The following is a 16,885-nucleotide window of genomic DNA, read 5'->3' on the forward strand; positions in this document are numbered from 1 at the left end:
TATGCATTAGTTCCAATCCTCAAACATTGCATGGTTAGGATGTGATTAACATGTGGGTTGGGAAGTAGTTGATGAGGTAGAACCTATTGCCCTGTTATATTCAAACCCTTGGGAGCTACTTCCACGTATTGCTTATATTGCTATGCTATGCTCGTAGACGTGGTTTGGGTGAGTGAAATCCATGACAGATGTGAGATTGTTAATTAATGGTTTAACTTAAGGTGGCAACTTGAATACACATCTGGGTGGATTGTTTGTTGGGCACCTAGGGAATCCAGTGTTGTCCTAGGATATCCCGAAGTACCCGTGTGATAATCCTATGGTTCGCCACCCAGGCTCAAAGGGAACTAAGATATTTTCATGCTAGAAACTTCCGCGTGCAGCCACAAGCTATTATGGGCTCTCGCATAGTTGACTAAGTTCCGTGAAGCTCCCGAAGAGGTGGATCAGCACGTAGTGGGATGTAGGTTTGGTATGGTCTGCCCAGAGTAAGGAGTGAATGCTTCTAAAAGACTGTGTCTCGGTCATCCGTTTCTCAAACACCCTGTAATGCGAGAAATCCAACGGAGGAGATCGGGTCTTGTGGGGAAAAGTGCACAAACCTCTGCAGAGTGTATAAACTAATCATGGTTAGCCGTGTCCCAGGTTATGGACATCTTGAGTATCTAGTACTTGGAGTATCCTAAGTATCTCATCACTCTAAACTAATATTGTTGGGTTGTTAATTACTTTAATTGGGATTGAGTTGGAGGAACCTTCTCAATGATGTTTCAACTACCATGATAGTTAAATAAAATATATTCCTTTGTTGTAGGAAAAAATTGGCTTTTCGCAAAAACTATAACCATAGAGCTTTCCACCAGCCAAATATGCATGTAGTGATAGCATTATTCTGCTCTTGCTCTACTGTGTTATCTTGCCAGCATATTCCATGTGCTGGCCCATTTTCGGGCTGCAATGTATTATGTTGCAGACTTTTCAGACGAGGAGTAAGGTTCGTTAGGTCGTTGCCATGCAGCTCAGCTATGTCGTTGGAGTTGATGGACTCACTTTATCTTCCAAGCCTTCTGTTGTTATCGTATTAGATGGCCTTAAGCCATATTTACTGTAATAAGTTCTCTTTTGAGACATTCGATATAATAAGTGTGTGATTGCTACTCTATTATAAATCCTCGAGTACTGTGTGTGTCAGCATTACCGATCCAGGGATGACACTGAAGCACAGAGACTTGGCCGTTTGAGGTTGGGTCGCTACAATATGGTATCAGAGCACACGCTGAGTGTAGGACACGACCACTAAGCTAAAGCCCTAGATCATTATTCTCTTCTCATTTCTGACTCCTCTCCATTTTCTACTCTTTAGGATGGTGGACGCAAGGAACAAGTTTGCACAACCGAATGAAGAAACACCTTTTGGATGACACTTGAAGGAAGTCACTAGGTACCTGAACATTGGAATACCAAGCTTCACCGGGACTTACAACGCCACCTTGCCAGAAGAGGAGCGATGGATGATTCAAGTTCAAGTTCCATGAAGGACATTCACGCCAGTCACTAAAGCCCATAGAGTTTTCCTTCGATGCACCAACCTGGAGTCTAGGAAAGAGTATGGCAGCTCACATCACCATGGGACGCATTGGAGAAGTTTATCATAAGGAGCTTAAGGATACTATCTATCAGATTTGCAGGCGCCAAGACGAGCAATGGGAGATGATCAGCACCAGGAAGGATAGATCCATTGCAGCTTTCATCCAGGAGTTAAATCAACATATTCGTCGCCAGGAGAACCAGATGTGCGCAGGAATGATAGATCTAAAGAAGGCAATGACTAGGATCACGGAACTAGAGGAAGAACTTAAATCTACTCGTGAAGATTATGAGGAGGAAATCGTCGTATTAGTGGAGAAGAATGACGATCTAGAAAGGAAGCTAGCAATATTCTTGGGAGACCCCGCACCAGGAGGAGAAGACGAAGAACCCAAGGAGATTCACCCGGAGGACTACATCATCATCGAAGACACCGACTCAGACCTCGACAATAGCGATGATGACTATGAAGAAGAAGATAGAGCAGACATCATGGAGTCTTCAACCGAAGAATATTTTTAGTAGACCACCACATCAGTAGTAGTATTCCACGATGTAAATAGTATAGTCCGAGCACTTTTGTAACGATAGTTAGATCGATTGTATGCCCTTGCTTGATTGATTGAGTGAAATGTTTGTGTTTGTCTCATGTGCATACGGGTAGTGCTTTTCTCATTAGACCTCATTCTATTCTAATCTCTCCCCTCTAAACCCATCAGATGCCTCTGAGTCGTGACCCCGGATTTACCTTCCCACCGGAGCTCACTCAGTTGATCCAGCAGCAGAATACCCTGATGCAGTTGTTAGTTCAGAACCAAGGCAACAACAATAACAACAACAACAACAACAACAATCCGCCGCCACCGCCACCAGTTGATAATTTAGCCCGCTTTCTAAGGTTGCAACTGCCGGTGTTTCCAGTAGCACCAAGGCCATAGTAGCAGATGATTGGCTCCACAGGATTGGAAGGGAGTTAATCACTGCAGGATGTACCGATGCTGAGAAGGTGCGTTTTGCCGCACATCAGTTGGATGGACCAGCAGCCTCATGGTGGGAGAATTACACTGTCACCTACCCTATAGCCACGGTGATATGGGATCAGTTTTAGCAAGCTTTCCATACAGCCAATGTATCAACTGGAGCTATGAGTATGAAGAAGCATGAGTTTCGCAACTTACGCCAGGGGAACCGTACTGTGGCTCAGTACGCGGATGAGTTTAGCAAGTTATCTCGCTATGCCCCTCATGATGTGGCCACAGATGCCGCAAAGCAGGAGAAGTTTATGGAAGGGCTGAATGATGAGATGAGCATGCAGTTGATGGTGGCAACATTCAAAAACTACAAGGAGTTGGTAGATAAGGCTCTTATGATTGAAGGGAAGCGGCAGCAGATTGAGAGCCGTAAGAGGAAGTATGGAAAAGGAAGGTATAATTCAGGAGCTCAGCAGAAGCCTCGCCTAACCCCGAACTCGGGAGGACTTGTTCATAACCATGGAGGCCACACCCACAATGGGGGAAGTAACCATAATCATACAGGCCCAAGGAATGAGAATGGGAATGGAGCAAGCAACAATCAGAACCGCCCCAATCCAGCCACACCCGCCAAGAGAGACCTAAGCCACGTTACTTGTTTCAAGTGCGGGAGGACTGGACACTATGCCATGGAGTGCCTTGAAGCAAAGAATGGAAACGTCAATGGGAGCGCTGGAAAGAAGCCCAATCCATTCAACAAAGGACAAGTGAACCACGTCAATGTGGAGGAGGTTGAAGAGCAGCCAGACGCGGTTATTGGTAAGTTTTTGGTTAAGTCCTTTACCGCCCTTTTTCTTTTTGATACTGGTGCATCGCATTCATACATATCAAGGGAATTCGTGGATAAGTTTAGACTACCGACCCAAACCCTTAGGACCCATCTGATAGTAAGTTCACCTGGAGCAGAGTATATGGCTAGTCGATGGTGCAACCAGATACCCCTAACCATTGGTATCCATGTTTTTCCGTCCGACCTAATAATCTTGGAGTCACAAGGATTGGATGTGATATTAGGCATGGACTGGATGTCAAACTATGGAGGAAGCATTGACTGTGTTAGTAAGTCAATTTGTCTCACCACCCCTGAGGGAAAAAGGATCAAGTATGTATCTAGGCATGCGCCAAGAAGTAGGCAAATGAATACCCTCATGGGAGTTGTTCAGGAGGAAGTGCCTGTAGTGAAGGATTACCCGGATGTTTTTCTAGAAGAGTTACCAGGCATGCCACCGGATCAAGACATTGAGTTTTTGATAGAGCTATTGCTAGGCACCGGGCCCATATCGAAGAGACCATACCGGATGCCCGCAAATGATCTGGAGGAGATTAAGAAACAGATCAAGGAGTTATTAGAGAAAGGATACATTCGATGGAGCTCATCACCATGGGGAGCCCCGGTGCTTTTGGTAGAGAAGAAGGATCAGTCTCTAAGAATGGTTGTTAATTATCGTGCGTTAAATGAGGTGATGATCAAGAACAAATACCCACTGCCGATGATCAATGATTTGTTCGACCAGCTGCAAGGAGCAAAGGTGTTTTCAAAGATCGATCTGCGATATGGATATCACCAGCTGAAGACACGAGAGAAGGACATACCAAAGATAGCATTCACCACACGGTACGGGTTGTATGAATATACGGTCATGTCGTTTGGACTGACTAACGCCCCTGCCTACTTCATGAGCATGATGAACAAAGTGTTCATGGAATATTTGGATAAGTTCGTTGTGGTGTTCATTGATGATATAATGGTATACTCGAAGAACAAAGAGGAGCATGAAGAGCATTTGCGGTTAGTTCTCGATAAACTCAGGGAACATCAGTTGTATGCCAAGTTCAGCAAATGCGAGTTTTGGCTGAAGAAAGTCGGATTCCTTGGACATGTTATATCAGGATAAGGTGTAGCAGTAGATCCTACCAAGGTTCAGTCAGTCACTGAATGGTTGGCACCCACTTCAGTTAGCGAGATCTGCAGTTTTCTTGGACTCGCAGGATACTATCGGAGATTCATTGAGAATTTTTCCAAGATTGCGAAGCCAATGACGGAGTTATTGAAGAAGGATACCAAATTTAAATGGACGGAATAATGTGAAGCAAGTTTTCAGGAGTTAAAAAAACGTTTGACTATAGCCCCAGTGCTAATTCTGCCGGATATACGTAAGGAGTTCCAAGTGTATTGCGATGCCTCTCGCCTAGGACTTGGAAGTGTGGTTATGCAGGACGGAAGAGTTGTTTCGTATGCCTCGCGACAACTGAAAGCGCACGAGTTGAATTATGCCACGCATGATTCGGAGTTGGCTGCCGTAGTGCATGCGTTGAAGACCTGGAGGCATTACCTTATTGGAAATTGTTGTGATGTGTACACGGATCATAAGAGTTTGAAGTACATTTTCACACAGAAAGAGCTGAACCTTAGACAGAGGAGATGGTTGGAGCTTATAAAGGATTATGACATGAAGCTTCACTATCATCCTGGCAAGGCCAATGTCATAGCCGATGCTTTGAGTCGGAAAAGTTATGCTAATACCCTAGTGAGCACGGGATTGCCGAAGGAGTTAGCAGAGGATCTCAGGGAACTTCGATTGGAGATTGTTCCTAGAGGTTTTGTTGCAACAATGGAAGTTCAGTCGACATTGTTAGGAAAGATTCGAGAAGCTCATAAGGAGGACAAAGAGATTGCCGAGATAAAAGAGAGAATGAGCGAAGGAAAGGCCAAAGGTTTTCGTGAGGATGAGCACGACACCTTATGGTTTGAGGACCGTGTTTATGTGCCCAATAACACAGAGATTAGGAAGTTAATACTTCAGGAGGCTCATGACTCACCATACTCGATACACCCCGGAAACACCAAGATGTATTTGGATTTGAAGGAACGTTTCTGGTGGACTGGTATGAAGAAGGATATTGCCGAGTATGTAGCCGTATGTGATGTATGTCAGAGAGTGAAGGCTGAGCATTAAAAGCCAGCAGGATTGTTACAGCCTATGCCGATACCCGAATGGAAGTGGGATAAACTTGGCGTGGATTTTATCACCGGATTACCCAGAACCAAATCAGGATATGATTCTATATGGGTAGTAGTTGATCGCTTGACCAAAGTGGCTCACTTTATCCCAATGAAAACCACCTATACAAGTGTGAAGTTGGCCAAGATATACATGACCAGGATCGTATGTCTGCATGGAGTTCCGAGGACCATCGTATCAGATAGAGGGACAAGTTTACTTCAAAGTTTTGGCATCAGCTGCACCAAACTTTGGGGATAAGGTTGGAGTTCAGTACAACATTCCACCCGTAGACAGATGGACAGACCGAGAGAGTCAACCAGATTCTGGAGGATATGTTAAGAGCCTGTGCGCTAGATTATGGATCTAGTTGGGATGACAATTTTCCCTACGCGGAGTTCTCATACAACAACAGCTACCAAGCCAGTTTGAAGATGGCACCGTTCGAAGCCCTGTACGGACGAAGGTGCAGAACACCGTTGATGTGGGATGAAGTCGGAGACCGACAATTGTTTGGGCCAGATCTGATCAAAGAGTCTGAAGAGAAAGTTAAGTTGATCAGAGATAGACTAAAGATAGCTCAGTCCAGACAGAAGAGTTATGCAGATTCGAAATGCAAGGAAATAACCTAAGAAATTGGAGACAGAGCCTATCTGCGAGTGCCACCCCTGCGAGGAGTGAAACATTTTGGAGTTAAGGGGAAGTTAGCCCCGAGATTTGTAGGACCGTATCGAATTTTGGAACGTATGGGAGAAGTTGCCTACAAGTTGGAGTTACCTGAAGGACTGTTAGGAGTTCATGATGTATTTCATGTTTCACAGCTGAAGAAGTGTCATGCTGAGATGGCTGATATACTGTTAAGAGATACAGTACCCTTGGATGCGATTCAGTTGGAAAGTGATTTGACCTATGAGGAGAAGCTAGTCGGGATTCTCGAATTTGCCAGCCGAGTCACCCGCAGCAAGGTTATCAAGTTTTGCAAAGTTCAGGGGAGCCACCATACCGAGGATGAAGCCACCTGGAAACGAGAGGATGATCTTTGCAAAGACCACCCACACCTATTCTCTAGCCAACCCGAATCTCGAGGGCGAGATTCATCTTAAGGGGGGTAGGTTTGTAACATCCCAAATTTTCAATTTGGAATGTTATACATAGATCATTCATGCATATCAAATTTTATTGCATTTCGTTTTGCGATCCTCAAAATCCTAAGCAACTCAAGGACCCTCGGAGAGAGTTGGGGATTTCCCCGTTTTAATATTTGAGTTTTATCAAATATTGAAACGAGGATTTTGGTTTTAATTATTTTTCTCTTCGAAAATATTTCATATTAAAATACATGAGAGGAGATAATATGACTTCTCCAAAGTAAAGGAAATATTGGAGGAAAAATATTAAAATCAAATATTTGTTTTTATCCAGAGTTTATTGCTATTTATTTGAATTAGAAAAATTGCACGTTTTTCAAAGTTGCATTTTAGGGCCAAGAAAATGTTCACCTCGTTATAAATATTTTATTTAGATGGTGAAAATTTGTATTGGCATTTTCAGAATTTTATTTTATTTTCTAGAATTTTTTTTTGTTTCGGCGGAATTATTATTTTTTAAATAAAAAAACGCGCAGTGGCTAGTTGGGCCGAAGCCCAGCCGCCGGCCCACCTTCCCCGCGCCGCCATCTCCCTCCTGGAGACCGCGCGCCGCCGCCGCCGACTCGGACCGCCGCCTTGCCCTGCCCTCCAAGACGCCCCCTCCCCTCTTTAAATACCCCGGACCCCCCCCCCCCCCCCCCCCCCACCACCGCCAACCCCGCCGCCGAGCCCCGTCCCCCGACCGCAGCCGCCGCTGCCTCCCTCGCCGCGCCGCGCCACCGCCGCTGCAGCGCCGCCGCCGCCCCTCGCCGCGTCACACCGCCGTCGCGCAGCCGCCGCAGCCCGCCTCCCCGCCGCCGCAACCCCTCCTCGCCGGAGGTAACGCGCCGTTGCCGCCACCGGTTTTTTTAAAACCGATCCGGTTTTTTTAGAAACCCTAGTTCATTTTTTTAGATCGGTTCACCGGTTTTTCTCGATTTAGTTACTTTGCGGACGTTCGTCCGTACGTTCGTTTTAACGAACGGAGTTTACTCGTTAGTAACAGACAACGAACGCTTGTTCGTTAGCCTGTTTGTCAGTTTTCTTTTTCTCAGATTTTTCCGCGATTATTTTCAATCGCGATTTCTGATCCGATTTTCGTTTTAGTTTATCTTTTCGCTCGTTTGTCGGAATCAGGCGATTCAAGCGCCTAGATCTTCGCCTGGAAACCCTCTTTCCGTTTAACCAACTTGAACGAGTTTTTGTTACTGTAAAATTGACCTTAGTCCAGATTAGTAAACAGATCTTGTTTCTTTCGCCGTTTGAGTTTCGTTGCTCCGTTTGATTTGATTCTTTTCGCAAACCGGAGTTCTTAAGTTGAACTTTCTGGTTAGATCTTCTTATTTGAGATTTACCCGTGTTTCTTTGCTTGATTTCTTATGTATGCTTTTGTTTGTTTGCGATAGAACACCCGTAGTGCGAAGCATGCTACTATGAGTCCCTAGGTTTTGCGGATCATCAGCAAGGCAAGTAACACTTTGATCATACCCCTTTATCACCCAGTTTTTATGCATTAGTTCCAATCCTCAAACATTGCATGGTTAGGATGTGATTAACATGTGGGTTGGGAAGTAGTTAATGAGGTAGAACCTATTGCCCTGTTATATTCAAACCCTTGGGAGTTACTTCCACGTATTGCTTATATTGCTATGCTATGCTCGTAGACGTGGTTTGGGTGAGTGAAATCCATGATAGATGTGAGATTGTTAATTAATGGTTTAACTTAAGGTGGAAACTTGAATACACATCTGGGTGGATTGTTTGTTGGGCACCTGGGGAATCCAGTGTTGTCCTAGGATATCCCGGAGTACCCGTGTGATAATCCTATGGTCCGCCACCCAGGCTCAAAGGGAACTGAGATATTTTCATGCTAGAAACTTCCATGTGCAGCCACAAGCTATTATGGGCTCTAGCATAGTTGAGTAAGTTGCGTGAAGCTCCCGAAGAGGTGGATCAGCATGTAGTGGGATGTAGGTTTGGTATGGTCTGCCCGGAGTAAGGAGTGAATGCTTCTAAAAGACTGTGTCTCGGTCATCTGTTTCTCAAACACCCTGTAATGCGAGAAATCCAACGGAGGAGATCGGGTCTTGTGGGGAAAAGTGCGCAAACCTCTGCAGAGTGTATTGTTGGAAATATGCCCTAGAGGCAATAATAAAATGATTATTATATTTCCTTGTTCATGATAATTGTCTATTATTCATGCTATAATTGTATTATCCGGAAATCGTAATACATGTGTGAATACATAGACCACAACACGTCCCTAGTGAGCCTCTAGTTGACTAGCTCGTTGATCAAAGGATAGTCATGGTTTCCTGGCTATGGACATTAGATGTCATTGATAACGGGATCACGTCATTAGGAGAATGATGTGATGGACAAGACCCAATCCTAAGCTTAGCTCAAAGATCGTGTAGTTTGTTTGCTGTAGCTTTTCTGAATGTCAAGTATCATTTCCTTAGACCATGAGATTGTGCAACTCCCGGATACCGTAGGAGTGCCTTGGGTGTGCCAAACGTCACAACGTAACTGGGTGACTATAAAGGTACATTACAGGTATCTCCGAAAGTGTCTGTTGGGTTGGCACGAATCGAGACTGGGATTTGTCACTCCGTATGACGGAGAGGTATCTCTGGGCCCACTCGGTAATGCATCATCATAATGAGCTCAATGTGACCAAGGGGTTAGTCACGGGATCATTCATTATGGTACGAGTAAAGTGACTTTCCGGTAACGAGATTGAACAAGGTATTAGGATACCGACGATCGAGTCTCGGGCAAGTAACGTACCGATTGACAAAGGGAATTGAATACGGGATTGATTAAGTCCTCGATATCGTGGTTCATCTGATGAGATCATCGAGGATCATGTGGGAGCCAACATGGGTATCCAGATCCCGCTGTTGGTTATTGACCGGAGAGGCATCTCGGTCATGTCTGCGTGTCTCCTGAACCCGTAGGGTCTACACACTTAAGGTTCGGTGACGCTAGAGTTGTAGAGATATTAGTATGCAGTAACCCGAAAGTTGTTCGGAGTCCCGGATGAGATCCCGGACGTCACGAGGAGTTCCGGAATGGTACGGAGGTAAAGATTTATATATAGGAAGTCCAGTTTCGGCCAGCGGGAAGGTTTCAGGGGTTGCCGGTATTGTACCAGGACCACCGGAAGGGTCTCGGGGGGTCCACCGGATGGGGCCACCTATCCCGGAGGGCCCCATGGGCTGAAATGGTGTGGGAACCAGCCCCTGATGGGCTGGTGCGCCCCACCCAAGGGCCCAAGGCGCCTAGGGTTGGAAACCCTAGGGGGTCGTTGGCCCCCGAGGGGGCATGCGCCCCCCTGGTTGGAAACCCTAAGGGGGCCGTTGCCCCAGGGGCCGCCGCCCCCCCTTTAGATGGGATCTCCAAGGGGGCATGCGCCCCCCCCCTAGCCCCTATATATAGTGGAAGGGAGGGAGGGCAGCCGCACCTTGCTCTTGGCGCCTCCCTCTCCCTCCGTAACACCTCTCCTCCCCGCTTGTGCTTGGCGAAGCCCTGCCGGGATCCTGCTGCATCCACCACCACGCCGCCGTGCTGCTGGATCTTCATCAACCTCTCCTTCCCCCCTTGCTGGATCAAGAAGGAGGAGACGTCTTCCCAACCGTACGTGTGTTGAACGCGGAGGTGCTGTCCGTTCGGCACTTGGTCATCGGTGATTTGGATCACGGCGAGTACGACTCCATCATCCCCGTTCACTTGAACGCTTCCGCTCGCGATCTACAAGGGTATGTAGATGCACTCCTATTCCCCTCATTGCTAGAATACTCCATAGATTGATCTTGGTGATGCGTAGAAAAATTTTAATTTCTGCTACGATCCCCAACATGTATAAACTAATCATGGTTAGCCGTGTCCCCGGTTATGGACATCTTGAGTATCTAGTACTTGGAGTATCCTAAGTATCTCATCACTCTAAACTAATATTGTTGGGTTGTTAATTACTTTAATTGGGATTGAGTTGGAGGAACCTTCTCAATGATGTTTCAACTACCATGATAGTTAAATAAAATATATTCCTTTGTTGTAGGGAAAAATTGGCTTTTCTCAAAAACTATAACCATAGAGCTTTCCACCAGCCAAATATGCATGTAGTGATAGCATTATTCTATTCTTGCTCTACTGTGTTATCTTGCCAGCATATTCCATGTGCTGACCCATTTTCGGGCTGCAACGTATTATGTTGCAGACTTTTCAGACGAGGAGTAAGGTTTGTTAGGTCATTGCCGTGCAGCTCAGCTATGTCGTTGGAGTTGATGGACTCACTTTATCTTCCAAGCCTTCCGCTGTTATCGTATTAGATGGCCTTAAGCCATATTTACTGTAATAAGTTCTCTTTTGAGACATTCGATGTAATAAGTGTGTGATTGCTACTCTGTTATAAATCCTCGAGTACTGTGTGTGTCAGCATTACCGATCCAGGGATGACACTGAAACACAGAGACTTGGCCGTTTGAGGTCGGGTCGCTACAATTATGTTTCCGGTTAATACAATTCTAGCATGAATAATAAACATTTATCATGATATAAGGAAATAAATAATAACTTTATTATTGCCTCTAGGGCATATTTCCTTCAGCCCCAAGCTGACTGCATGCTACAATGTCAAACAGTGACCTGTATGCTACGGTACACAAAGAGATTTGAGGTCACGCAACAGGCCATGGCCCGCCTTCCCTGGGGCCTGGCGCCACCATTGTGTACCTGTTATTTGCCTTATCTGTGAAGGCCTTATATGTGAGCCCTAAAATATTAGACCCTAGGTAATTCCACACATACCCACGGAAATTTCTACCATCTCCGTTATTTGGCCCAAAGAAGCCCAAAGAAAACCCTAAACTAACCACAACACATGGCCCCAAATGGCCTTACATGTTGTTTATTATGCAGAAATATTTTTTTCTTGTTGAAATGTTGTTGAGTGTTGTTGTTGATTGCAGATATGGGTTTACCCACGGGGATGAAAACCCCGTAGGCGGGCACAGGGATGGGGATAGACGTGGGGAGCCTATCATGGGGATGGGAGTCCAATACCCGTATGGGTAATCCCCATTGCCAGCTTGACGTAAGTGCATCCTAAAAATGAAGGAGATGTGATTGAATTAGCACTTACCAAACTAGGTGGAGTTGTGGTCAGTAAAAGGAAATTGAGAATCATGGAAAGATCCTGCGATCGGTGAGGCTCATGGGATGAACGACATACCCTTTTAATAGTAGAGATTATAGAGGGAATAGAGGGGAGAATAAGTGTGTGTCGGTTTTCACCTAGTTTTCTTGCATGCTAAGCATGGAACGGAGGCGGGTGAAGGTTGATCAAAATAGGAACATTATGTCTTTTCTAGGTAGTGTAGATAGATTGATTTGTCATGTATGATAGTCAATGAGATTGGGACTAATGGAGATTTTTTTTGATTGATGATTGATTTATTTTTTTATGATCGTGGATATGTTGGGCAGACACGTGAGTGGATCCTAAAAAGGAAGGAAATGTGATTGAATCAGAAATTGCACAACTAGGTGAGGGTTGCAGTAAGTGAATTAACAGGAAATGGAGAATTGTGGAAAGATCCTACAATCGGTGGGGCTCAGGGGATCGAACGACGTATATACACCCTTTAATAGTAGAGATTATAGGGGGGATAGAGGGGAGAAGACGTGCATGCCAGTTTTCCTCTGGTTTTCTTTGCGTGCTAAGCACGGAATGGAGCGGGATGAAGGTTGAGTGAAATGGGAACTTTATGTCTTATTTAGGTGTGTGGATGGATTGATTTGCCGTGCATAGTAGTGAATCGATTGGGGCTGCTGGAGACAATTTTGATTGGTGATTGATTTATTTTTTATGACAGTGGATGAGTTGAGGAGACACATGAGTGCATCCTAAAAAATGAAGGAGATGGATTGAATTAGCACTTGCCAAACTGTGTGGGGTTGCGGTCAGTAAAAAACATAGATCAGTACAAGGAAATCAAGAATTGTGGAAAGATCCTTCGATTGGTGGGGCTCGGGGGATAAACGATGTATAAACTCCCTTTAATAGTAGAGATTGTAGAGGGAATAGAGGGGAGAAGACATGCGTGCCGGTTTTCCCATGGTTTTCTTGGCATGCTAAGCATGAAACAGAGGCGGATGAAGGTTGAGCGAAATGAGAATGTTATGTCTTTTTTAGGCAGTCAGATTGATTGATTTGCTGTGTATGGTAGTGAATCGGTTGGGGCGGCTGGAGACAATTTTTTGATTGATGAGCGATTTGTTTTTTATGGCAGTGGATCTATTAGGGAAACAAGTCAGTGCATCATAAAAAAAAGGAAGGCGATGTGATTGAATCAACATTTACCAAATTGGGTGGGGTTGCGCTCAGTAAAAGGAAATAGCATCATGGGAAGATGCTTCGACCGATGGGCTCGGGGATGAACGACGTACACACCTCCCCTTTAATAGTAGAGAGTATACAGAAAATAGAAGGGAGAAGGTGTGTGTGTGCCGGTTTTCACTTGGTTTTCTTGGCGCGCTAAGCATGGAATTGAGGCGGATGAAAATTAAGCGAAATGGGGACGTTATGTCTCTTTTGGTAGTGTAGATAGTTTGATTCGTCATGTGTGATAGTGAATCGGTTGGGGCTGCTGGAGACATTTTCTGATTGGTGATTGATTTGTTTTTTATGGGAGTGTCACATGTCTCCCCAGCAGATCCAGCATCCTAAGAAAGGAAGGAGATGTGATTGGATCGGCATTTACCAAATTGTCCCCTTAATAGCAGAGATGTTGTACAGTAGGGAAACAAAAGTCTACAGTGGGCATCCCCAGTTTGCCTATTATTGAATGACTTGCGTTACGTGAGTTTTCGTAGCGTGACTTTCACTAGTAGGTTCTCTTGTCCATACGCCACCTACCATGCCAGATCAAGCCCCACCGATCAGCCTATCTCAAGGAGAATGAAAAGAAAATCTATCAGTGCATCCGTTTGTCTGACCGATGAAATGCCCGCCACCGTCAGACACAGATGACTGGCAAAGTGGCAATCACAGAGTTTTACACGGAGGTGATCAGACTCTCAGCGTGACTGATCGCTGTAGCGTACGTAGGTGTCCGTCTCCCCTATATAACCACCTTCGGGCTTCGGCTGGACCAATATCAACCTCACAAACTGACCATCACCTACAGTACCACAGTTTGAAGAGATGACGTCTGGGCAAGAGGCCATAGAAAAACTATCGCAGGAGCTCGTCGGCGGGCACGATCTCAACGCGAGGCTCCTGGCAATGCTGCGCCGCGGCCCCCTCGACGGACGTGGGCAGGAGGCGGCCGTCGCGATGAGCCAGGAGCTCTCCCGGGTGTTCATGGTGTCTCTGTTCATGCTCAGGTCCGGAGACAGTAGCAGAGTGGCGGCGCCAGGGGCGACCATCGCTGAGGGTGGCATCGATCAGCCGACTCCGACAAATGATATTCCTATCTGGTACACTGCTGGCCTACCTGCCTTTTTTTGCTGGCCTATCCGCCTGTCACCTTTCCTGGCTATAGTCTTTGATGTTTCCACATGTACGTGATTTGTCACCCTGCTGCTGTTTACATGCATGGAACAATGCAGTGGTGGAGAAGAGGTTACTCCTACAAGGAAGGGTAGACAAAACGGGGTTACCTGCAAGGAGATTACAGCCTCGCCTCATAGTGATGGTTACCAGTGGAGAAAATACGGGCAAAAGAACATTCAGAACAGAAAATTTGCAAGGTGAAGTGCTAATTAATTGAGACCTCAAATGATCTTACGTGGTGCCATCTCTTAATCATCGCGGATACAGTCCATTTGGATGATGATGAGTGGACCCAGGAATTCTTCACGGGATGTGCACACCTCAATTTTTTTGAAACTTTAAAAACATCCGAAATTTTAACTTTTGAATTTTGAACTTTCAGAAATTGCAAGCTTTCAAAATTTTGAACTTTCAACAATTTAATGTTTGCATTTTTGAACTTCAAAATTATGCAACTTTGAATAATTTGGGATCGGGCGCAGGGGGAAATCCAAAAAGGAAAAAGCAACCACACACGTGGGCCTCACCCCTTGTTTTTCACCCACTAGTCTCCACCAAATAGTCACCAACATACTCCCTCTTTCCACAATATGGTGTATGTTAGGGTTTTCAAATGCAGACATGTTTGCCCGTGTTTACAGAATAAGCTATCGACATCTAAAATAATAAATAGATAAAATATAAAATACACTTTATGATGAATCGAATGATGCTAATTTTGCATTGTGGAAGTTGATATTTATAACCATGGTCAATTAGAGACAGCTTTTGACTTTTAAAACTCATGCATATTTCATAAATTCAATATCGACACAACTAAACTCTACCAAACTTGAGCAACAGGCATCAATAACAAGAAAGAACTTGACTAACAACAAATATGACAGGAGGACACCAAAATAAGGGACACACACAAGATTTATATGGAAACCCCTTGTAGGAAAAAAAAACAAGGGCGAGAACGAGCAAGATTCTAGAACTAGCATTTTTCTACTATAAAAATAGAGTTTTGCTAAAGCACATCTAGATGTGCCATAAGTATTGCACATCTAAGTCATATGTCATTGATCTTACATTGAGATTCGTGTGAATATTTTCTTTCCCTTTTTTTTTCTTTATGCTTGATTCACTCACTTAGATGTGCAATAACTAGAGCACATCTAGATGTGCCCTAGACACACCCAAATAAATAAATCGGGTATGAGGTGAAAGCCAACAAGTAAAGGGAGGCTTTGGATCTCTAATTTTCATACTTCAATTTTGAAGATTTGTAGATCAAATTGCCTCACTCCCTGGTACTCTAAACTCTCTCGAGAACATTAAAAACTCAACTCCATATATTAACACCTTTGCAGACTCAGGGGTAATGCTACATCTACAAAAGGTTACTTAAAACTTTTACAAGCAAGCTGATGTGGAGGATTTTGATTGGTAGGACCAACATTATTGTTATCCCAGATATCTACTAGTTCACCGTACACATGCCGAGCAACCTGACTTTTCAAATGATGAAATAAGAGCTGTATTTTATCACAAGTTTCTTTTTTTTGCGGGATTTATCACAAGTTTCAGCATGCCCTTTGTCTTCGGTTACTCATCACACACTAATTATGAGAGGACGTCTTCGTACCCGTTCTTAACTGAACCATGAGGTCCGTGTATACGCGTGCAGGTGCTACTACAAATGCATGTTTAGCCATGACCGCGGCTGCAGGGCGAAGAAGACGGTGCAGCAGCAGGATACCAGCGGCGGCCGGCGTCCCATGTTCCAGGTCACCTACGTGAACGAGCACAAGTGCCAACAAGAAGTAGTGCTTCCCAGGGAATCTATCGGTGGGAACAAGCACACGACAAGGAGCGGTCATTTCGATCCTCAACGCGCCAAATTGGACGACGACGTCATGGCCTCGTGCCTCGCCATGGTCATCGGCGGAGCTGCGCCTGCAGGTCTATCGTCCTCATCCTCACCGCCGCCGGTCGTAAGAGCGAGCCCGAGTGATCCGGTCGGCGGGCGTACGCCGACCCTGCTGGACGTGAGCATGGGCCTGGATGAGACGACGGTGGCGGAGATCTTGTGCCGCTCGCCATTTGCTCCCGTGAAGGCACCTGCAGCTCCGTCTTCGTCGTCGTCGTCGCTGCCCGTGGAAGCGATCAACTTGAGTGATCCGATGCGGGCCGGCGGCGGACTCCCCCGGAGCACGGACGCTATGTCGATGGACGAAATTTACTTCCCGTGCGGCCCGCTGTTTTCTCCCTTCGCGGCTCAGTCGACCATCCATTCGGTCGACGTGCCCACGGCTGTTGCCCGGTTCACGGACACCGACTCAGCGTGGCCATACTACTTGTGAATATATGTCGTCGGGCACCGTCATCGACATTAGCAATAATATGTATTCCCACTGTCTCGTAACGTAAGACGTTTTTTGACATTATGATGTCAAAAAGCGTCTTACATTATGAAATAGAGGAAGTATATGTATGCACAGAATATCACTGATGAACATCAACATGTGGTGGATTATACTATACTTATATTTTGCACACATGTATTTCAGTTATTTTATCTGTTCACTGCAA

General features: G+C 45.3%; 1 protein-coding gene across 1 annotated transcript in view; it reads left to right on the top strand.

The window, feature by feature from the left end:
- Window positions 1-16,656, top strand: part of LOC125538123 (transcription factor WRKY45-2-like) — a 36,751-nt gene extending 20,095 nt beyond the window's left edge. Inside the window, exons 2-4 of the mRNA XM_048701422.1 lie at window positions 13,941-14,232; window positions 14,365-14,505; window positions 15,981-16,656. Coding sequence (XP_048557379.1) covers window positions 13,941-14,232; window positions 14,365-14,505; window positions 15,981-16,656 — 1,109 coding nt within the window. The remainder of the gene's footprint in view (window positions 1-13,940; window positions 14,233-14,364; window positions 14,506-15,980) is intronic.
- The last annotated feature ends 229 nt before the right edge of the window (window positions 16,657-16,885 follow it).

This window comes from Triticum urartu, chromosome 2 (assembly GCF_003073215.2).
Source record: "Triticum urartu cultivar G1812 chromosome 2, Tu2.1, whole genome shotgun sequence".
In the NCBI taxonomy this organism is placed as follows: domain Eukaryota; kingdom Viridiplantae; phylum Streptophyta; class Magnoliopsida; order Poales; family Poaceae; genus Triticum; species Triticum urartu.